Source organism: Strix uralensis, chromosome 15 (assembly GCF_047716275.1).
Source record: "Strix uralensis isolate ZFMK-TIS-50842 chromosome 15, bStrUra1, whole genome shotgun sequence".
Taxonomy (NCBI): Eukaryota; Metazoa; Chordata; class Aves; order Strigiformes; family Strigidae; genus Strix; species Strix uralensis.
The window spans coordinates 14,442,621-14,466,050 of NC_133986.1; the positions used below are offsets into that span (position 1 = coordinate 14,442,621).

Here is a 23,430-nt window from a genome sequence, read left to right on the forward strand (position 1 = left end):
CAAACCATTCGTTTTTTCACTTTCTTTTTTTAAAAAATCCAGTATTTCTTCATGTCTGTATAGCACATGCACTGTTGAAAAATGTGAAATATCTTTTCTTGTTAAACACAGGAGATTCTGACCAACAGACCCCCGTATTATACTTCCATGTCTTTACTGAAATTTGCCACTGAACACGGCTACTCAAGCCAGGGGCATATTTATCACACAAATCCAACAGGAGAGGAAATTTCTAAAACAGCAAAGGGAACCTGAACCAGCATTCAACACCATTCCACTTTAACCAAACTTTTAAAAGCTGGGTTTGTGAGCTGGTGCTGCCCAGACACACCTGTGCATCCTACTGCTGGTATTTGCCTGAAAAGACCTAGACGGGGTGTGGCTGCGGGGGTAGGTCCTCAGCTATTTTATAGCTATTTTATAGCACATTACACACACATTCCTACCCATTATTAGATTTTACCATTCTTCCTCTCCTCTTCCAGTACTAGTTGCGCCGCTCCTCTGCAACTTTTTTATGATGAAATAAACACGTCACTGTACAAAAAAAGGAGACCCGTTTGTTTTGCTTTCAGATCCCGTGAATCCTCTTGCAATACAGCAGGGAGCTACAGCTGTGCTGGGATCCTGTGCCACAACAGGTTACATTTTCCTGATAAAATAGTCAACAACACATTGAAGAAGGTCTGTCATAGCATCTTTTCCTGGAGAAAAATGATGGGGTTAGAATTTGATGTATCTGGTAACCAGAATAAGTCTTTCTCAGCATCTCAGGCATAGCATATTCCTAGGTAGAGCCTCCAAATGTTTCAGTAAATGTGTTCAAGAAAAGGATGAAGGGGTTTTTTTTCCCAAAAATGCGATAAACATATTATACTGATCCTCAGCATCAATTAAAATACTCAATGTATTTTAAGACTTAAAATCTAGAGCCAATATAGAGATTTTGCAATCAGTAATCACCATTTTAAAAATACATTTTCTTTTATATGCTTTGGATATATTTGGTTAAAATATAAGCTAAAGAGGAAAGAAAACTATGAGCTGGAAATGACTGGGGAACAATTTTCTGTGTTTGAAATTCCAAGTTTTTTGTTAAGAACTCATTTTAATGAAAAATTGAGAGTATTAAATTTAAAACTCTGAAGCATGCTGTTTCAAGCACCAGTGATTCATTTTGACTTACATTCTATATTCCATATAAATCAAAACAAGATGTTTTGACAGCATTCTGTCAAGATTATTAGCAGTAATTAATCTATTCCCATGAAACATTTCAATTTCAACAGGAAACTAGAACTGTCAAGATTGTTGATGGCTCTGGTAGAAGCTCTGCAACAAAAAGTATTCTGTCTCAGAGGTCTCAGGTGACCATTTCTATGTGTTTATACGAAGTGTGCTTCATCTGTCTGCATTGACACACATAATTTGTTACTGTGATTAGCTGTGGAGAGATTTTATATTATATACACCAGCCTGTAAAATTCAACATTGTTAGGGAAGAAAAATCAGATTTTTATAGTTATGTTAGCATCTGCAACCCTCATATGCAGACTTCGCAGACTTCCAAGGAAAACTATACAGAAGCAATGGTCTTCACCCTACTAGAAAACAAAACCATTTTGATTATATTCTATTCCCAAAGACTACCCTTTTCTAAATTGTTATTAGTCTCTTTGCAGGCTCATACTACAGTGTCTGTCTGGCCACACAGATTTTCACCACAAAGGTAGAAGACAGACATTTGGCAGCTTCCATAAATACAGACAGATACTTCATACTTACTGGGACAAAACATAATGGAAGCTTATAAGTTTCACTCAATAGCCAGCTCAGCTTCTTTAAAAATGATACTTCCTTTATTTCCAGCCGTGCTCGCAAGGCGCAGAAGTGAACAGCCAAGTTGCTGGAGATGGGCTGTACACGGAGCTCCCCCAGGGAGGAAGCTGTTTTTAAACCTTTACCAAAGGATGCTGGATATGGCTTTTTGGCTCTCACCTACCTGTCTTCCTGTATTTCACCCTTAGCCTGATGGCTTTATCTATCTTGTCTGCCTCAGCACCTCTGTTTTACACCATCATCCCCTATATTGCCCAGTACAGACCACCTGCAGTCCTCACAAGTTGCATCCTCACGGTAAAGCACAGGTCTAGAAAAAGATACCCTCACTACAGCCATAGATTCAGGAGAGGGAAAGAACATTTTTCATCACTTACATAAATTCCTGAAATGATTACTTTGTCCATTCAGCACATTGGTATATAGCTTCAAGCCAAGCAGAATTATCAAAGATCAGTATGTACACACACATACTCCCCGTAAATTTTCCAAGTTCAGTACTTCTGGTTCGTGCTATTTAGCCACTGACCAGCTGCACATTCAAATGCGTGCACAATGAGGCTCTCACATCAGAGCTGGTTTCATGTAATTCTGAATGAGCAACTTTACCACCACTGTGAGAAGCAGCTAGTCTATTTGAAACCTTTTGGAAGATGTACCTATCAAAGAAGAACAAGGAAATCTATTTGTGCCCTCTGTCATCTTCCTTTACACCAGGGTGGCCCCAAGACTGGGACTGGAACCTGCCATAAAGCACTCTACATAAGCAGGGCACAGCCTGCATCTACGTTGAAAAGCCAGAAACAGCATTTTCTTTGTTTTCTTTTCGAGAAACATGCTGGCAATCCTCAGGAGTAGGCGGCAGCACCACCATCAGTCAGGCACAGCTGTTCGTAAACAGTCTCCCCTCCATTAAGTTACCAAGCTCTTGTCTGTGCTGGACCTTATAAAAGGTTGCTCTGCCCCGCACAGAAATTTTAAGAGTATCGTTTAGTGAAATGCCAGACATCTGCAGGGCACAGGAGGGCACTCAGTGTTCCCACTCCACCTTCTGCATCCCCTCATGGGGATTTGGAGACTATGCCCAGACATCAGATCCACCCCTGTCCCTGCACAGGAGGGTATAGCAGCTCGCCACTGCAGCAAATCATCTATCATTTCTTGTTGATGTCATATTCCCCTTTACGTCCTTGGACTGCATCTTTACAGAATGTGCCTGTGAAGATTAAGGTTTAGAAGAGCCTTAAGTGTGATGAGACCACCCTTGGAGGTCTCGCAGTTTTAAGACTCTGGTCTTAACTCATGGTTTTCCAGTTAGAGCTGAAGGCAGTTGCCTAGACAACAAGTCTGATTCATCAGCAGTGAATTGTCAGGGCAACCATCTCTGGCCATACCTGGGATGTGCTGAAGAGCGCTGTTGTGCAGCAGAAACAGCTGTCAGACAGGGAAGGCCACCCCCAAAAAATTGCAAGTTAAAAAGGTAAAAGCTTCTACTTGAGTGTCTGTTTGCTAAGCCAAAGGCAGATACTTTGCACTTTGTTCGCATCAAAAAACTGACTACAGTTATCCCACATAAGGAAACATATTTTGAATTTTTGGGCAAAGGAAATAATCCTATCTCAGCAAAATACATATCCACATAACATGACTATGTACAGCCCGTCAATGGTTTGTACACAGCATCCTTTGTACACAATGTCACTATATTTTGGGGGGATATTACTGATATAACGTGGGAGGAAGCTCACTGTGTTGTTTCATGAAGAATTTGCTTTTCATTTCTAGTTGGCCAACAGCAAGGCACTTGTGTTGATTTTCAATTTTAAATATTTCTTCCACGGTGTTTTCTTTTAGAATATTTTCATTTTAAGAAAATGAATACATGCCCACAATATATTACGAAGGGAGGGAGGAGAGGAGTGAAGGGAAATCACAGTAACATGTAGTCATCTATTATTTAAACTACTTTATAGACTCTTGAAAATATTTGAACCTTTTTCTCCAAATTTAGCCAGCCTTATAAGATATCCATTATTCATTTTCCCAATTTATTTCAAACAGTACAATCATAATTGAACAAAATACCCTTTTATTCTATTTGACCAAGTCTCTCAGCCAATAAAGAAATCACACAGCACAAATTAGAATACTGGCAGAACTTTTGAGTACGTATTTTGGGTCCCTCCCCTCTGCTCTGCATGCTGCGTGTTCTCATATCTCATCTCTCTCAGAAGCTGATTAAAGAAGTAGAAAATTATCACTGCGAGTTTGGTTTTCTGTCCCCAAACCAGCATATATCAGAAAAACTTTTCCAGCTCCAAGATCCAAAACTGCTCCCAGTCAGCACCTGCAGGCTTGGTTTCCGAGTCTTAGTCAGACTTGTTTCAGAGTTATATTGCTGTGCCTGTCCAGGTTATGCCAGGCTCCGTTATTTCCACACCCATTTCCTCTAACCCTGTAGTCCTTTTCCAAAAACAGTGTCCCATCTGCCAGATGCACCTGGCTGGCTGACGCCCAGCACCAAGTTCACTCCAAAGACTTGAAGAGATGACATGTCACCACTTACTGCATAGAATTAAATTCAGGGACCCACATTTTCAAGTGTATTTTCACTATTTTAAGGATGTGGGGTTTGAGCAGGGGTTGGGGCTAGGGCTTTTGTTTTAATTTGTGCTCTCCCAAACTTCTGGAAATCTTGCTAAATTTTCCCATGCCCCTGCTTAAAAGTGGCCTAAAGAAAAGTCTACAGATAGATATTTTGTTCTTTCATATAGATCCTATTCTTCTATAATGGAGAATTTGGATTGAAATGTTCTTTTTTGATCGGGGACTGCATGAACTCATTGAAACTTCTGGTATTAGAGTCTCTGTGTTTTTAATGTGAGCAAGAGACTGCTTTGTGAAACATTTTGCTATGGAGTTATGGAATATTAATCACATTCTAGACTAGCTTCACTTGCTACGATTTTTCTTATCACTTATTGTTATCTGTGTGGCAGGGTCCTATTTAAGTCACTTTCAGTTGCTCCAAAGTTCATTACAGGAAGACCAGCAGGACTGTCAGGGCTCAACCATTCACTCTTCAACTTAGGGTGATGCTTGCAAGTAGGCCTCCAGCAAGGCCATCTGAGTAATACGTACATATGACTGTGACTGTATGATTTCTGATTGCCCCGTTACTCTTAATTTATTTAATAGGTGTCAAACTATGAAAACCCAGCATTTCTGGGGGTATCTTGCTCTTGCCAGCTCTGTAAGAAGGATATACTTCAGAAATGCTCGCTTGCTAGTATGAACAGGGAGCAGACATGATATTTTGAGCATGGCAGTGAAGCAGTATCCCCAGCCTGTACATAAGCTATTTTGCAATTGATATAAGGCAGACTTCCCCGGATTTCCAATGGTCCAGACTGCAATTTAAACCAAATACTTGAAACGCAGGCATCTGGCAAGTCCAGCTCTGCAAATGCTGGACACTCAGCACTTCCCTTTCTCTGCCAGACTTTGCCAATATTGCAAAATAACTGCATAACACAAATAAATGTTTCATCATAAAATCATACCCCTCAAAGCCCCTTTGCATCTCTGAGCCTCAGGCCAGCTCGGCATGGCCCCAGTTTTCCTTCTGGCAGTGGGACTGTCCTCCTTCCTGTGTGCTTCAGGCACTCCCAGCTCCTGGGGACAACCTGGGGGATTGGGGTGTTCTGCTTTGGAAGCAGTGATCTGTGCTCAAAAACAAAATTTCTGCCCAATATCATTTAACTTGACTGTCTCAGAAAACCATATGTCTACTTACAAGGAATTGGGGGGTTCTTATACAATCATTTTCTAGCCAATATCTCATTGCCCAGTGGCGTACAAGAAAGCTACAGCAAGATACCTTTCCAACCAGCCTCAGGAGCCACAGGCAGCCAAGCGTGGCACCAGCCACATCCCTTCTCCTGCATGCCAGAGGCCAGAGGAACCCTTACGCTTTCAATTCTCCAACTGTTATGCTTTCAATTCTCCATGAAGACCCATGGTTATTTTGATATTTCTCCTTCCTAGCCTGTGTGTGCAAATATCAGGCTTATGTTTTCTTGATTAGAGGATCTGGAATCACACAGGAATGAAAGGCTGCATGCAGTAGTTTAAGGAGGCCAAGGAATTTCAGCACTTCTCTAAACACATTGGGACTTTTTCAGCATTTGCCCAAAATGTTACTTATTACCTACACTTCTAAAATGCTAGATTTTCTAGTCACTTACCCCTTTTTTTCTTTTTCCTAAATGGGCTTTTTGTATCAAGGATTCTGAAGATTGGTTAACTAAGCTCACTCACAAGATGCCAGGGTTATCATTTGAAAAACGTCCCTGGATTTGTTTAGCAGGCTGATGCTCTGCTTAAATCGCAGCTTAATCAGATCAAGACTGGAAATTTTTTATGTAAAAAATACTTGCAAACTTGTTAACTCAACCATGGTTAATAAAAGTAAATTCAAGTGACCTGGGTTTAAACTCATCTGAAAAATCAAGTCAGAGAAAATAAGCAACATATCTCTCAGGTGAAGCAGTTACTTAATTAGTGACAGTAAAGTAACAAGTATCTCATCAGTTTGCTGTATAAACTGCAAACAAGGTATTATGATGTATACCTTGCAAACAGGTCTTGGTGAGTTGAGAGCTATGATGAAAGAGAACTGCTAATAACAGGAGCCATTTCACACCCAACATACAAGAGAGTAAAAGCTGAAACAATATTTCAGAAGCATTTCAATTATTTTGTGACAGCTAAAACAAGCTTTTTTTTAATGTCATCAAGCCTTGAAGACAAAGCTATGCTCTTTCTGTCTGCCCCAAGATTTCTGCCATTTGCATTTACAAAATTACAAGGTATTTCAAGATGAATGTATGTGAGTTATCTTCAACTTCTTCCTGATGACTTAGTAACAAATGACTTTTATGCAGCCAGTGCAGAACTGGAGTTAGAAGACTGTGTCTCTGAAATTAAAATACACTGAAACCTTGACCAAGGGAATGGTACTTTGTAAAATCTGCACCCTGTGGGGGCTTATAAAGAAAAACCTGCTGGGTCATAAATACCAGAGTGGTAATAAGTCCATGAAAAATTGTCGGTTTGGCAATTTATCTGTCCTGTTCTTTTGTATGTGTTGTAGGAAGCGTGTGGCATTTTACCAGAATCTCAGTCAGCCAAGATCAGATTCAGTTACCTACAGCAACAGGCATATTAAACTGTTTATCCAAATCTCACGTCCAATTCACTGGATGCAAACCCCATGCTATGCAACAACATTTTAAAAATCACAAAGTTTGTGCTGGAGCCACTGTGCCACAAGAAGATGGAGCATCAGCCACCTGCACTGTCGCTGGTCTGGCATGCTTAAAAAAAGGGGCAAGTCTCCATCACCACAAAGGACAAGAGACATAGCCCAGGCTGAAGGAGGCAACCCAGTCCTCACCATCCCTCCTCTGCCTTGTGGTTTAAGTGATGGAGTTTTGCCTTGTTTTTATAGCAAAACATTGCTGGCTGGAAAGGACTTGATAAGGTTACTGAAAATGTTGTCTGTTTTAGCAAGGGGGATGAGCAGGCTCAGAATTAGTTAATTACATACACTTCTGTGCTATCCTCACATTTCAATATGACAGTCTCAATTACAGATGACAATTTCTATAAATGGAAAAAATGCACAGAGTGGAAAAAAAAAAATGTTTCTGAATCTGGCAGGTTTCAGGAAGAAATCCCAGCTCCATGTTAGTAGCCTCCTCATTCTTGCTCATGAAGGCTTGACCTGCAGGGAGGGGGGAAAGCCTGCTATGTCATTAATCACTATATCTTTCAGATATCTTGTTCTCAGAGAAAAACAATTAATCTAGAGGCCTCTGAAAAGTGGGAGCAGCACACCATCACACTTTGGCATGACTGCATGAGTATGACATAGTTGGACAAAAAAGCTTTTTTTTTCCCCCTCCTACAAGAGCCTCAGGGAATTCAGCTTCCTTTCAGTACCTCATGCAATCTACATAAAGTTATTTTTGCCGCTGGCGCTCAGTGCTGTGTGACTGAGCACTCTGGAGTAACACTTCTTGGTAACACTTATTCTTGGCAACCAAACAGCCACTCGGGGGCTTGCTCATTAAACAGGCCCAAAACGGGAGGAAACATGCAGGAAAACTGCCCAGGACTGGCTTCCCCAAAGCTTCAGAATAGCTGGAGAGTAAAGCATAGTCCATTTTCTGTAGACATATTTCCTAACTTTCCAGGCAACTCTGCTATGAAGAGTGCGGAGCAGTTTCAATGATGGCCGTGACGTGTGCTGAAGGGCTGGGATGCCTGTCTTCTAGCCCATCGGGCCACTGAAGACACGGACTGTATTTTTCATGATGCAAACTCCAGGCAACGAGATCTAATTTCTAGATAGGAGTAATGTTTCTGATGAGTGTCTTAAGTCAGCGAGTAAGGTGTGTTTTTTCAATTAAATAGAGCTTTGAATTTGATTTAATCAAAAAATGTGAAGGAATTACGCCTTGCAACACCTAGCAAAGCAGGTGAATATGATATATATTGCCAGGTAGAGGGGGAAAAAAGAGAATGCACATGCAGGGTTTGAGGCAGGGGAGCTCCTGAAGCTTGCTGTAGCTGAGCACACAAGTAGGATTTGGTTGCATGTTTGGGAGGAGGGTGCCCCATTCCCTCTACCCTTTGGTAACAGGTGTTTTGAGAGTGAGGGAGAAGAAAGGCAGGCGAATTCCATTAGCACCTCTCTCCGATTTTCTAAATGAGGAACTGGTCTTTCCTTTGTATTTCCTTTGAAAGACCTCAGGATGCAGTCAGCACTCCTGTCCAGACAGATTTCACAGCGAAGGACAGCGCTTGAGAGCAGAGAGCAGTTTGCAGCTCCGCACAAAAGGACAAGAGGAAATTTGGAACGAGCTGAGCCTGTTCCAGCTTCTGGAGCCAGGTTCTCGGGAGACAGCTTTGCTGGCAGCATCTACACTGCTACTTGCCTTCACATGGCAGTCACTATTTGATGGTGCTTTTTCTTGCTCGTGCTCTAGTTCAGATGACATGGTTAAAAGAAACAACACAAAACAACAGCAACAAAACAAAAAAAAGAGACAAACTCATCTTCTTCCCACCTTACAGCTCATAATTCTTCAGTCTGAGACTAAACTCTTCTGTATTGACAGAGACTGTGTGCCCTGGGAACAGAAGAACTCTTCAAAGAATGGTATTACAAGGAAAGAGTCCCAGTATGCATAGTGTCCTCCCTTTTCTGCAAAAGAGTTCATTTAAAAGCAAGCTTCTCCTGGGGCAACAGTACATGCAATGTAAGAAGGCAGCAAAGAGTGGGGCCAAGACCTAAGAGGCATTTCCACAAAAAGCAGGTCTTCCTGTGCGACCCATCAGCACCATCACATGCCGTCAGCATCATGTTGTCAGTTACTCAACCCTAAGAAATCATATTATTTCAGATTAAACTTAAAAAATAAGGCATGCTAGTCTGCCATTTCCAACAGTGCCCAGTCCTGAGTATTTTGGAGACATCAAGGGATCCTCCCTCCCATGCACACTGCCATAGTGTCTTGTGCTGGTAGGTGCTTCATGGTGCTCACCTGGAGCAGCTCCTGGCACTCCCTGAGCCCCTGAGGTCCCACTGACCTTTTCCAGTTACTGCTACCTGAGGAGCTGGGCTGCTGGCATGGGGAGAGCTCCTCCTCCTCCTTCTCCTCCTCGTCTTACCCAGGCCAAGGCAAGTGAGGGAGTGTGGCTCTACAAAGCGTGACACAATGACACGTCTGGCCTTATGAACTAGGGCTTATTTCTGAAATTAAATTCATTTGATTTGCCCATTTAAATAAAAGACTCTTACCTGAAATTTAAAAATACTTTTAATTAAAAGAATAAAATGATTACTTTTTGTTACTAATCAATAAATATTTCTAATTAAAAAAACCCCAAACAAACAACAAACTAACCAAAAATCAGTTATGATGTAAATCTCTCCTACTACAGAGATGCCAGACTGCACCCTACCATTGGACATGCCAGGCTTTCAACACTGCAAAGCTGTGCTTGCTGCACAACCACCACAGTGTAATACTGTTTCAGAACATGATTAATATCTCAGAATAACAGCTTATATTGCTCCGGCCAACTGTCAGAAAATATTCTAATAAGACAGCACAGATTTAAGTCAGAAGGTAACTGAATCCTCCATGCGACAGGTCAGGCAAAAGCAAACCAAGTGAACAGCTGTGAAGATCCACCCTTGCTTTCTCTAACCTCGTCCACTGCTAAGGTGCAACAAAATATTACTTGATTTTTTTTATATGGTCCGTCACCAGGGATGTAACTGCAGTAAAACTGGAAAGAAAAGAAAAGAAAAGATGGTAAAGTAGCAGAAAAAAAGGAATACAAAAGAGAGGACTTGATAGAGATGGGAGAAAATAAATCATCTTCCTAATCTTCATGTATTTTTAAAGGGGTATTTCCTGCACCAACACCTTTCCAGACTGAGGGGTAAGGATATGAATTTGGCTAAAAAAAGCCTCATCTAGTGTCCCTAGAAGTCTCCTATGATACCCAGAGGGTGTAGAAAAACAACAAAGGTAAAGTTCACAGTTACAGGACAGACAAGATGGCAGAAATAGCACAGAGCACGCCGGCAGCTCTCAGGGAGCATCATAGAGTGAACTTCACTGTAAACATCTAATTGTAGAGACTTCTCATCTTGCAACATCTGATAAGAAACATCCTTCCTACACCTGGGTGAGTAAAAGACAGAGCGGCTGGTTGACTTCAGCAACCAAATTCCCTAAAACATACTAGATAACACTTCTTGCTTCCTCAGCAATGTTCTGTGTCTTATATTATGAGATTATTTCTCTTTTTAAATCCATAGATCAGAGTATTCTTAAGCCCACCTGGGGCCAGGAGGGAGAGCACAAAGCTGCAGTTAAATGTCAGCCCACAAGGCTTTAACTAAAACAAAGCTGAACAAAAATGTAAATAAATCAGTACTGCTACAGTGAGCTGTTCCCCTGGTAGCTTTGCTCTTCTCACTTCTACTGGCAAAGCCGGGCAGCAAGGCCACCCTTGTGCATAACATTCAGGTGAAGGTGAATTTTAACTTAGTCTAATGAGCATTTAAGAACAGTTTCACTGTACCACAATCAGTGGGATCTGAGTACATAATGGAATAGTGCATTGCATAGGGATGGGTTTTTCAGTTGTACCAAACCAAAAAAAAAGTTATAACTGTAGACCTCCTGTAACTAATGCATGGGAAAAAATTGATGGTACATGTGGACAGAATCCAAGTAACATTATAAACTTTTTGCATCATTTTCACACCATATTAAGAGCCTGAATCTTAGATACTTCAGAAAAGGCTCATTAAAGGGCTCTAGTATTATTCTCTGCCAAATAATCTGTTTTAGCACTCCCTCTTCTTGCCTATTCTTATCAAAGTCACCTACCCTGACTTGCCAACTACCTACACAAGACTGGTGAAGAGAAACTTAGCAAAAAAATTGATTCTCTCTATTTTCAACACTGACATACATTATTTCATTTACCGTACACAGAATTCAGAATTTGTGTTCTGCTGCACTATGACTGAGATGACATTAAAAAGGTAAACTCAGATGTTACAGCTGTAGAAAAAGAGCAATCGTATGGTAAAGAAACCAGAGACCTGCAAACACACTCAGAGCCTCATGCCACCGCTGGAGCATCATACCACTCTGGATGCACAAGCACTTCTGTGCTGCTCAGTACATCAGAATAGTAAATGCATAAAAATACGAGCAGCTGCTCTTTGTGACAGAGTCTGTACCAAACAACTGGCCAGGAAAGTTACTGATAAGATGCAAACTAATATTTTTTGCAATGTTGTTCTCGGCAAGGTTCATAAGATCCACAGAAAAGGGACTTCAGCATGTATTTCAAATCATGCAGACAATCCCACCTTTTAATGGGGGAAAAGTGAAAGCAAAGAGAGATTTTTAGCAGAAAGATAATTGTCAACGCTAAAAAAAATCAAGCTGAGTCAAAGATAAATGCATAGCTCCCTCTGACAAACAGGAACATCACTCAGCAGCAGCCTGCACCCAGGATCCGGGGCTGTTCCTGCAGCACAGCTCCCCCAGGCTGGGTGGAACGCTTCACGCAGGACGAGAAGAGAGAACACAGCAGAGCACCCATAGTTGCTAATCAACGATAAGAGCTTACCTAAACAACCGCATTTTTGTCTCCTGAGACAGGAACAGATACAACTTGTCTCCCACACATACAGCATCCTTACGTTTGACTCCTAATTCAGCATCTCATTAGATGACGTTAGCAAATCCACAGCACAATCACAACAGAAGAGCCTCACTGCAATGGGTAAGAAACACAAGTATTTCTGCTTTTGCAGACATTTTACCCAAATTACATTTCAAAACAACCTATTAGTCCATACGTATTTTTTTGCAGTGAATTAATCAAATGCACGTAACATAGGGTAAAGACGCTACAGTGAACAAAACAGAGTTTGGTCACCACATTTGAGCTTCAGTCGACCACCCAGGCACAGATATGTTTGTTCAGGATGCCTGCAGTCCCAGCCTGCCTAGGAGAATGCCTGTTGGACAAATTTTGGCTTCACTTGCTCAGGAGCACAAGAGTGGGTGCACGCAGCAAGGCCAGTGTTTCCCTTTGCCTTAGCAGCAGCCAAAAGCTGAAGCCCAGGGGAGACAGTAAGTATCAGGAAAATATCACTGCCTTCCCTCCCAGCCTCCCAAGCAAAAGGCAGTGTATTTGCACTTGATGATACCATATTTAAGATGATGTATTTAATAATACCTGTAGTCAGACTGAAGCTCAACTCTAGGAGGTCCAAAAATCATGAACAGAAATATCTGTGTCTTACCCTCAGCCCCCTTGCAAAGGGCACCAGGAGCTGATGGGGGGAGTGCACCTTCACAGAAGGTACAATTCTGACACTGACAAAAGTAGTGCAATATTTTATGGTTGCTCATTATTTTTCATAAGAGAAGGCAAATAACGTCTGCATGACACAACTTCCAAATACAGAGAGGAGAAAAAAGCTCTGGCTTTTAACAAGTCTGGAACATTAAATCTCAGCTCTGATTTAAGGCCACTTCTTATTTTTCAGTCCAAAGTTCTTTTTCTTGTTATATATACACATATATTCCAAGCACGAGTAAATTGCCTTGGATCTCAGTTCACCCATTGCTTCAGGAACCATTTTACATTTGCAAAAGGATGAATGAAAATAGCCCAGAGTCTATGAACATCTTTGACTGTAGTGTTCAACATTCTGTGCTCCTCAAGCTAATCCTCTTACTGTGATTAGCAGAAGAACAGAAGGGTTGTAAGGAGGGACTTAAATGGGCTTTGGCCTCGACCTGGGTTCACAGCCCAGACCAGCTCCTACACTTCTTGCGTGAGTCACCCAAACTGAATTTCAAAATCCCCACTAATTAAATACATTCAAGGGATTGCTAGGAAGGAGAGAAGAAAAATAAAGCATACCAGAGAGAAAAAGATGTTTATATGGTGCGCGCTCAGGGTGAAAGGAGTGAAATCTTTGATGGTGGTGGTGGTGTGGGTGATGCACTTACTGGCAAAACATGGCAGTGTGTCTGTGCATACCAAAGAACACACCTGGGAAGCAAAACACAGCTGTCTGCAGTGTTGAAGTCTTCTGCAACTGTTGAAGTCTTCCCCTGCTCTTGACCTCAGCATTCAAGCACTTCAGATACATCCAAGTGTTGACTAACATCCCTCTCTTCTACAAATACAGGTGACTGCTAGCAGAATTCATTCTGGCCATCTTAAAGGCTCACGATATACTAATTTTTCACAGATACAAGAATAAACAAAACTCAACAGGTATAAACTGACATTTTTTGCTGGCCTGGGGTGCTTGTGGTTAGCCAGGGCACCAGGGACCTTTTCCCATGTAAGCAGTGAGCCTCCTACTTGCAGGCTCCACTTGCCGGGATGTGTCTGAGACAGACAGTGCCCCATGCCTGCTGGAAGTACTGCACTTGCCACTAGCCAGGAGCACAAAGCCAAAGGCAACAGGCTTTCAGGGTGCTGGAAAGATTAAGCTAGCCATTTCAACCTCCTCTAGAAAGTGATGGTTATGGATATACTGAAACAAAGAGATGCTTGTTAGCCTGATGAACATGACTGCGTGAGGCTATGGTTTTAGCCCAGTGGTATGACACTTGAAGTCGACCAATGGACCCTACCTAATTGGGTATGGCAAAAAAAAAGATCAGCTTTGGCCTTTGCAAAGAACAGAATGAACTGAATATTATTTTTTTTCTCATCTTGGAGAAACACCCCTTAAAATCATTGATGAACAAGCTTTCCCAGACACCATCAACCTGCCCCAGCTGTGTGGCTGCTGCTCACCAGCCAGCTCCACATGCAGCAGCCGCCCTGCACCACCGTGTCAACAGCCAGGATTGCTCTTCTGTCCTCATTCACTTCTGAAGGGGAAAACCCTCTGCTGGTTTTCAGCATGAACATTATTTCTCAGACTTCCATTAGTAGTGACATTTACACAAATCACGTATTGGAGGGAGAAAAGTTTTTCTTTTTATGATAATGCAGATCATGAGAGACAGGGTTGATTTTCTTTACGATATAATCTGATTCTGAAAGCTGCAGTGAGAGCACAAAGAGTCTCTGATAGCTCAAAGCTGTGATGTTCTACCTTCCTTGTATGGTGCACATATTCAGGCACAGAAGAGATTGTCAATTTTGTGCCCCAGCACCAAAGACGAGGCACTTAGTGTGTATTTTAGACATGGTAAAAAAAGGCATTCACACAGAGCATGTGATATGACCAAAGAACAAGGAAAGAGAAAAGTGCTAATAAGGACATACCAGACCAGCATTTCTTACAGCATATCACACACTATTCTCTTTATAGCCATTTATACTGGTTTCCTACTGCTGCTTCTACCCTGAAGAAATGCTTGAGTTGTTTTTATGGTTCAAGAGAAACCCTGAATGCCAGTTCTAAGCGTAAAGTTTTACAGAGGCCTTGGAACTTTTACAGAGGTCTACAAATGTACTGGCAAGAGATATGTATATTTTGTTTCTAGTTTTCTCTCCATCTTCTTCTAAAAGATGTCACAAAATTTGTTAATGCGCTCTCCAACCATGAAGAAAGATGAATATCAACACAATGCTGAGATAATTTGCTATATTGCTCTTCACTCTTCATATTTAGAGACTATGCTGCTCCCCCCACACGTTCACAAAGAAAAATTTACAGTTTTAATAGCACGCATTTAAAACTAGTTTAAACTTAAGAATTCCTGCTAGGCTGACTCCACGCGCCCCCCCCCCCCCCCCCCAAAAAAAAATATACAAAATTATATTTCTGTCTTGATACTAGAATTATAGCTAAACATGTAAGGGGTAACAGTAGATGGCAACAGCATTTATTCCACATTTCACTTCAATAGCCACCTACCCCAGAGCAGATGTGATGCACAGAAGCAGGTCTATATTGTGTGATAATACATTTAATCACTGAAGTTCTCCACTTCCTTTCATTGGTATTTGAGAGAAGTAATATAATTGGTACTGAGACCAAACCAGAAATATCCAGAGCTAAATTACAGTGAGACATGAGGGAAATCTAAGGTTGATGAGGAGGCAGCCACTAAACAGGGGAATTGTCTTTTTGAGGTTTGTTGATGTGGATTTCAGAGATCACAGTCCAGTTCTCAATAGAGAGAGAGAAATCCCACGCTATCATCCCTGCAAGTGGACCCACAGAAAACTTCAGATGGGGTGTCATAAAGGTTTCATTCTGGCTTCACTTGAGGGGTAGCTGATTCTACCCCTCTTTTTGTACCATAAAACAATTTCCACTTGTCCTCACAGGTGCTTTGTCCGATGGCTACAGCTATAAAGATATCTACTCCAGGAGGAAACACTTAAGGACACAAGATGGCAAAGGAGAGAAGGGTGGTAGTGGCTAAGGGATTCCCTCCTCAACCTGCTTCCCCAGTGTGCTACCTCCCCTTAACCGCAGACTTAGAAATCACTATCAACAGAGGTTCAGGGCATCACACGTCATCCACGTCCTGATGGCAGATCAGCACACAAGCTTGAGATGGCTTTGCTGTGAATGGAGAGAGGAGCTGCTCCTCAGTCTAGTCCAAGCGTGCTCGCTGCAGCAAGCCTGGGAAGGTAAGAAGTGTACATGCTTCGGGATTTCACAGCTGCTACTTCAAAGAAGAGAAGGAAAAAGGAATTACAGTTTTCCTAAGAAAGCCTCTTTAGATGAAGTTTAGAGAACAACCCCTACATATTGATGACAGCATGTCCCAGAAAAGATCAAGGTAGAGGAGTTTAAAAACAAGATCTAAGATTGAAAACCTCCAACACCATGCCCCGAATACACAGTCATAACTCTTCAACACAGGATAAAAAAGGCAAAACAGTAGCTTCAAAAGGAAGCCACAAACAACACTAATATCCAGAATAGACCAAAGATACAGATTAATAGAAAAAAGTTTTCAGCTGTCTCCAACAGTTGAGACATCCTGAGAGTAAGCTCCCCAAAATATACTTCCAAATGTTAGCAGAAGAAAGCCTACATTAATCACAATGTGAACCCAGTACGGCTGCACTAAAGCCCTCCAGGAAAAAAATAGAAAGTAAGTATGGAAATGAAGCAAAGAGGATAGGAGAGAAAAACTCAGGAAGGTATGTGAAGAAGGAAGGAAGCAACTGCAGCTTTTACTGCCTCCACAGCTGGCATTTTATTGTGGTTTGTTGGTTTGAATTATTTTTTTTTTTAAAAAAGCAACACTAACTTCTTTGTTTATGCATAGGTATAATCTGCAGGTTAGCCATTCCTTCTGCTACAAAACTCTACTGGTCCTGCAGAAAAACCTTCCAGACTAGCTGTTCAGTTGTGATCCTCCTCACAAGTACTACGCATAGTCCACTGACACCTGAAAAACCTTGCAAAATCATGCAGTCCACTGCTGCCTGGCACAGCTTTTCCAAGCTGCAGATTCCCAGTCTACAGTATTTACCCATATATTTGATTGGTCTCCTGTGTCCATGAGCTGACTGAATTCTGCACACTTTCTTAAATTGTGCCTTTCCAGAGCATGGATTCAACTATGTCCATGATATCAGAGAACCCTCAAGACTTCAGGAGCACCATTTTGAACTTCAGTTGTCAAATTTGGGTGGCATTGTTGAGAGTTAATGAGCTCATGAGAATAGCTCTTCAGTCTTATACCAGCCAAAACCTATTCTCCATTTTCACCTTCCTATCATATTAATGACTCTTCTCTCTGAGCCTCCCTTTCCACCAGGGTATGACAGGAAGCGCTATATGAAACCTCCACTTGCCACCACCATTTCCAGCGAGTGCCAACACAAGGAGGCTTCTGAATACCCCATCTTCTGCTTCTCATTTCACTCCTGATGGTGCATGTTTTCAGTAACTGCTTGACTACAAGTTGCCAAGAGGAAGTCAACTTCACACAGCGTTCAAGTCCTACCTGATCAGTGCTGGGTACCACCAGCAACTTCTCCAGCACAGAGCAGAGACCCTTAAAAGTACAATTCCCTGTGTACAGACCATAAATCCTACAGTAGTGTATCAAACCCGAAGAGAGTACTACATAGTGGCTCTTACACCCACATGGATGACATTTGAAATCAGTGAACTGGGGGGGTTGAACACTTCCTGAAAAGCTTGATGGGGAAACACTTTACTAGTCCCCATGTGGTATCCCTGAGAGTGAGGTCCTGCACGGCCCCCGGACAAAGCTGAGGGTAGACAGCAGGAGTGCTGACGGACAACAGCCCATCTGCCAAAACCTGCACTGGCACGGAAAACCAAGAACGGGAAAAAGGGCAGGTTTGACTCCACTCTGGAAGACAAGTGTTTCTGCACACCCATGGGACACAGGCATGGTGAGCAGGTAGCGCATTGCTCATGAGGAAAAGAAACCAAATAGAAATGAGTAGTAACTGTCCAAAAAGCAGCATATCGCTGAGGGCAGAGAGTCAAAGAGCAGCATTATCTTACTCTAGGAATTAGCCAGCTGACTCCAGAAGCCATGAGTGTTTCTAGGACCTTCAAAATATCCCCAGTTTTTGTTTAAATTGCTGTCTATCCTCTGCTTTTGGCTGGCAACATTCAGAGTGACAAGGAGATTATCACAGCAAAGACATGCCCAAGATAAGGCTGGCCTTTTAGGAAGGCCAACAAGTCAGCCACACACAGTCATTAAGAGCCTTTTCATACTGTAGCTGTTTCTTTTCACATACACATTGGTCTAGTTTGGGGAAGGGTGGGGGGAAAAGCTTTACTTTGGATAGGAGAGCAGTTGAGGTGAGCTTTGATGAATAGTCTCTTCTCATTGCATGGGGCTCCCTCATCTCGAGTTTCGCAGTCAGTGTTTGGACTTGCTCTTCATTGCACAAACTACCTGCAGGAATGAGCAGTGGTTTTTCTGTAGAGAAATGCTGCGCAGCAAGTCCAAGGAAAGACCATAATTACAGGGCCAAATGCTGAGATACACAACAAATGCCATATAAACGCCACTAGAAAAACTAGAAAATTTAGAAGGGACATAGCAGCTCTCCTCTTTTCCATGGATTTCTACCATCATGCTTCTTACAGAGTCCAGAGTCCAAAACCTCTGTTTAATTCCCTTCATCTGATTTAATTGATGATGAGCATTTTTTTAAAATGATAGATGCAATTGTATTTACAGGAGGCAGCACCTGCTCCATCAGCCCTGTCCCTCTGTAACCGCAGTGCTGATTCATGGAGGCCAACACCAAGAGGAGAAATCTGGGCGTGCATCCAGAGGAGCAGTCTTTGGCTTTTGCACAGCGCTTGGCTGTTCATGGTGCTGCCCCACACGGCCATGGAGACAGGTACATGCCTAAACCCCTTCTGGTCCAGGGAAATAGAGGGGGAGAGACAAGCAAAATGCACAGTGACTTCTGCAGGTCACACAGTAATGAGTAACAGTGCTAGGAATTGTAAATATTATGGTTTTACTCAACAAAAGTCTCTGCTGCCAGCTAATGTTGGGGAAGCCCCAGCCTGAAACACTCTGTCACAGAGCAGCTACACTGAGAGCAGTTGTGACATTTTGTGGCTGCTAGTGAGGAGGAATAAGCCAAAAATTATCACTTGGTTTCACAGGACTCTTGTAAATGAGGTAAGTGTCACTAACTGTGCTTTACAAGCAGCAGCATTTCTTGCCCAAGGTTACAAGTGTCCCTTGAGGAAAGAGCAAATTATGTTATTTAACTTGAAAAGCAAAGCTCCTACAACTCACTATGCTGAAGCACAAGTTTCATGAAATCTTGCAATAACTTCATGTGCCTGTCTAAGCCCCAGCAGTCACGTAAGCAGTCATGGGACAATCTCAGCTTACAGGGACTTCGTGTGAGCCTGCAGGTCAGAAAGGCAACCTCACCCCGCCACAGCACAGCCCAGGGGCGCACACCATAGATGCTCAGAGATGCTCAAAACGAGCACCTCCTGTTTCTTTCCCTCCCTGGCAGAAAGTTCTCCCAAGCCTTTTTTCTGTCGTTGCTCAGTGAGACCAAAGATGGGGCATTGAACATGCTCCAAATGCAAATGACAGCCACGGGGGTTTGGATACAAAAGAGTTCGCTCCTTCTCCTGTCATGGGCCTGGGCACCAGAGGGGAGTGGGAGGACAGGCTCAGTGTGCGAGAACAAGTCTGCACCATTTTTCAGAAAGAAAAAACTGTGAGTAAAAGCAGAAATTCACTCCTCAGCCTCCCAGTACTGAAAAATATATATAGTATCCAGGCACAGGTTCACGGAGCTTGTATTTATTAGGAAAAAATGTCAAAATCTGGAAACTGGGCACTAAAAAAACCAGCCCAGGCACTGAAATACTGCATTTTCCCCCCCAGATGCAGTACAAAAGCCAAGCAGGGTAGCACACAAGTGCAGTATATCCCCCAGGTGCAAGGCTCAAACAGTAATCAGTGACCTCTGTCACAGCAAGGAAGACTGAAAACTGGAGAAATAGATTGCAAGCAATACCTAAGATTAAATAAAAAAGCAATAGCCCTGGGAGAAAGCATCTAGTAGGAGCTTTTGTGAAATTTCTGGATTGTTTAGGATATCAAAACTGCTGCAAACTTGTACTGCATGGGACAGACCTAAGCCCTACAGGGTCTGAAAGCTGCTGTTTCTGAGGACATGGCATCAGATGGAAAGCATCCTCTGTGTGGGAGAATATATACATAAAAACACAGCTTGTTGTATAAGTCAGCTTTGCATATGCATAAACATATACACTTTTTTTTAAACAAGACACCTTTCCCATTGCTACCACTGTACGCATCTGTATATATTTTCTGCTGAGGCAGTATGAATGTACTGAAAAATGAGTGAAACTCTTTAAATGCACATATAAACCATACAAACCCACACACCCAGGGAGCGTGGGCGACACTGAATATGTGTTTAAGCCCTGAAAACCACTTCCAAAGGTTATTTCTTCAGAATATTGTGGTGGCTTGCAGTAGTGATTCAGTGAGATGCTAATACTAACTGCTTAGCATCTGGCTTCATTTCAGGTGTAACATTTACACAGACAAAAAGTAAAAAAAAAAAAAAAAAAAAAAAAAGTATGAAGTTTGTACCTTTTTTATTTATCCAGTCTCAAAGAACCTGTCAATCACAACTGTGAATCACATAAAAGCAAAACTAATGCTACAATAATTTTCCATTCCCCGGAAGAGGAAAAGCATGCATACGTAGTTGCATCTTGATGTGAAACATGCTGTGAATATTTCAGCTGTCTCAGTGAGACACCTAATTCAGCACCCTCAGCTCTGTGGTACCTGGGCTGTACACACCATTCTTCACAGCTTTTGTTTGAAAATATCACTCTTTAGCCACGTCCTGGCTCCCTGGCCCCTTCATTTCCCAAGCTTTAGTTTATATTTGTAGAAAAGATCTAGGTGGTGGCTTTGAACAGCAGTTACTAGAGACCCCTTTTCAGAAGTGTGGGCAACTGCTCAGGCAATCCCTGCATCTCAGTTGCCCTGCTCAGAGGAGAGCACCCGGGAAACCTTTGTGCTGTACTGCTCGGGGCTGGGAGTGACCCCCAGTCCTGCACAGCAGGGCAAAACAACCCCCTGGGTTCCAGACAAACGCCTGCTAAACAACAGCAAATGCCGCTGCTCGAGTCGCTGAGAAACCAGGGTGCCTCAAGTGTCTGTCAGACTGTAAAAACAGCGTCAGGAAAGGTTTATGCTTTCCTGAAGAGGGCTCTCAGTCTCAGTTTATATAAACAGCTTGCCAGTTTTATAATATCAGGAAGGAAAAAAAAAAAAAACAACAAACCAACAACAAACCAAAATAAGATAGACAATACCTGTTGTAACTCCATCTACTGTAAGACATGGTCCTGTTGCTGCCGACACCATCCATCTCCAGCTCAGCTACTGCACTTCCAGCATCCCTCACCTCCCACAGGTGCTGGCGGCCAGGCTTGGAAATCAAACACCTGCCTGAGGACAGGCCCACCGCCGCGATGCGGGCGGACGCCTCTGGCCTTGCGCAGCGGGGCCAAAATTCACTGCTGAGTGACGGCTTCGCATCGAGCTCTGGATGCACGGAGCAAACCACTGCCCGCGCTGGGGAGGGAGGGATGAAGGGAGGGGGAGGCTCCCAGGGTCCCTGCCGAGGGGACCAGCAGCAGGATGCTCTCAGCTGCCCGGCAGACACAAAGGCACTCAGGTAATAAACTGGAGCAAGGGTGCTAAGCTGCTTAAGAGATATTCAGTGAAGCCGTGCTCAGGAGCAGCCGCTTGTATGCCTCCTGCTCCAGCACATGCGCTTTATTTATTTATTTATTCTGGTTGCCACAGATACGGGTCCATCGCTCTGACATCAGCCGTCTCCCACCCTGCTGCGGGTCCCTAGGTCTCACCACCGTGATCTTCCAGGCAGACAATGATCACAGCCCCTGTGTGCAGGGGCAGCACTGGGAGCCAGCCACGGTCGGGCAGCTCCACAGGATCACCTCCCGGCTGGGGACACGGCCCTGCCACTCATCCCACCGCACCACCCGCTGCAGCCCCTCCACCTGATGGGTCGGGGTACAGACTTCTGCGGGGGTCACTCGGAGTATGGCAAAAATGCTTGGCATACCCCATTTCAGTCACTGGTTTTGCACAGCGCACAGCCCTGGTTTGCCCCAGAGCCGGGCAGAATGACATCCAGCCAGCCTCGGCGTGACTCTTGCTGAGCACAGGTCTCAGACGTAGGACCAAGAGCCAAGCCACACTTCATGGCTCCTGCCTGCATTTCCCCGGTGGGGACCAGCAACGTTCGGTGTTGGGGCCCATGCCAAGGAGCTGCAGGTCTCTCACTGCGGTGTTTCTCACCTCCGCCAGCTGAAGGTAGCACAGGCTGTGCTCTGTTCCCAGGTGCCCCATCCACACCTGTGTGCTGTGGGGAATCAGACCTTGCTTGCTCACTATTTTCTGATCAGTTCTGATAACCTCAATATGAGGGGACTGTGACACAGTAGTTCAAACTGAATCACGTTACCAAAAAAAAATCCCAAACCAAACTTCCTTCAAATTCGCTTGTGGTTTTCCTTTCAGAAAAACAAAAAGTTCAGCAGAACTTGCACAGCATCTCTGCATTTTCAAGCTGCTTATTCAACACGTCTGCCTTCAAACTGTGCCGTGGTTTCTTGCATCTCCTCTTAAAATGTTTGCTTGCTATCAGCTTCCCAGTGCCACACATTTGTGAAGTTTGGTTGCCAAGATGCACAGTTGTGCAATGACACGCACACAGAGACAGCTAGATCGTGACCCTCTAGCTGGGGCACCCATCATAGCTCCTCCCAAAGGGTTCGGTCTGGGCAGCAGATCCCTAAAGCAAGCCTTACTGACCATGCTTGGTGGACGCTTCCAAGACGAGGAGGACATTTGCAGGGTCAGGTGTGGGCAGGCAGAGGTTTGTCTCTCCAGAAGCTGATTCAGAGCTGCTCAGTCCTCACCATCATGTCCTGCTCACAGCCCCAAGGCACTGCTCACTGCCCTATGCTTCACTCGGGATTTAAGGAGTTACAGCTTCTCAATAGTCCATAACAGCATGGGCACAGGGGGCTGCTGAGAAGACCTGACCATACCTCGGCCAAGAGAGGAACTACCAGCAGCAGTGCCAGTTCAGCACAGTCAGCCTCCAGCGTGACCCAGGATGTCTACGTATACGCATAGGGGACAGTGGCACCGCTTTCAAACCATTTCCGGACAGCTTTGGCTCTTTGGCCCACATTAGCATCTCCAGGCTCTTTCCCTTGCTGCAAGGCCAGCCAGGTGCCCAGCACTGCTCTTAAGCCGTATGACACACTCCCAGACCCTAAGGGTAAGATCTCACAGTAAAAATTATTAAAAATACCAAACATACATAAATAAAGACTGGAAGGAACTTGGGTTATTCAGGCCCAGTCCCTCATCTCGCAAACAATCGTATCTGATGAGAGGTCTCAGGCTGATGCTCCAGAGG

At 43.4% G+C, this 23,430-nt stretch overlaps 1 protein-coding gene across 7 annotated transcripts in view; it reads right to left on the minus strand.

Annotated features, from left to right (window-relative positions):
• Nucleotides 1-21,623, minus strand: part of TUB (TUB bipartite transcription factor) — a 154,409-nt gene extending 132,786 nt beyond the window's left edge. For 5 of the 7 annotated variants that reach the window (XM_074884389.1, XM_074884388.1, XM_074884386.1 and 2 more), the window contains exon 1: nucleotides 21,284-21,615. In XM_074884389.1, the coding sequence (XP_074740490.1) occupies nucleotides 21,284-21,339 (56 nt within the window). In that variant the 5' untranslated portion in view covers nucleotides 21,340-21,615. Of the gene's footprint in view, nucleotides 1-21,283 lie in introns of all 7 variants that reach the window. The other 2 variants (XM_074884393.1, XM_074884390.1) reach the window with 2 other exon arrangements.
• Nucleotides 21,624-23,430: the final 1,807 nt, after the last annotated feature.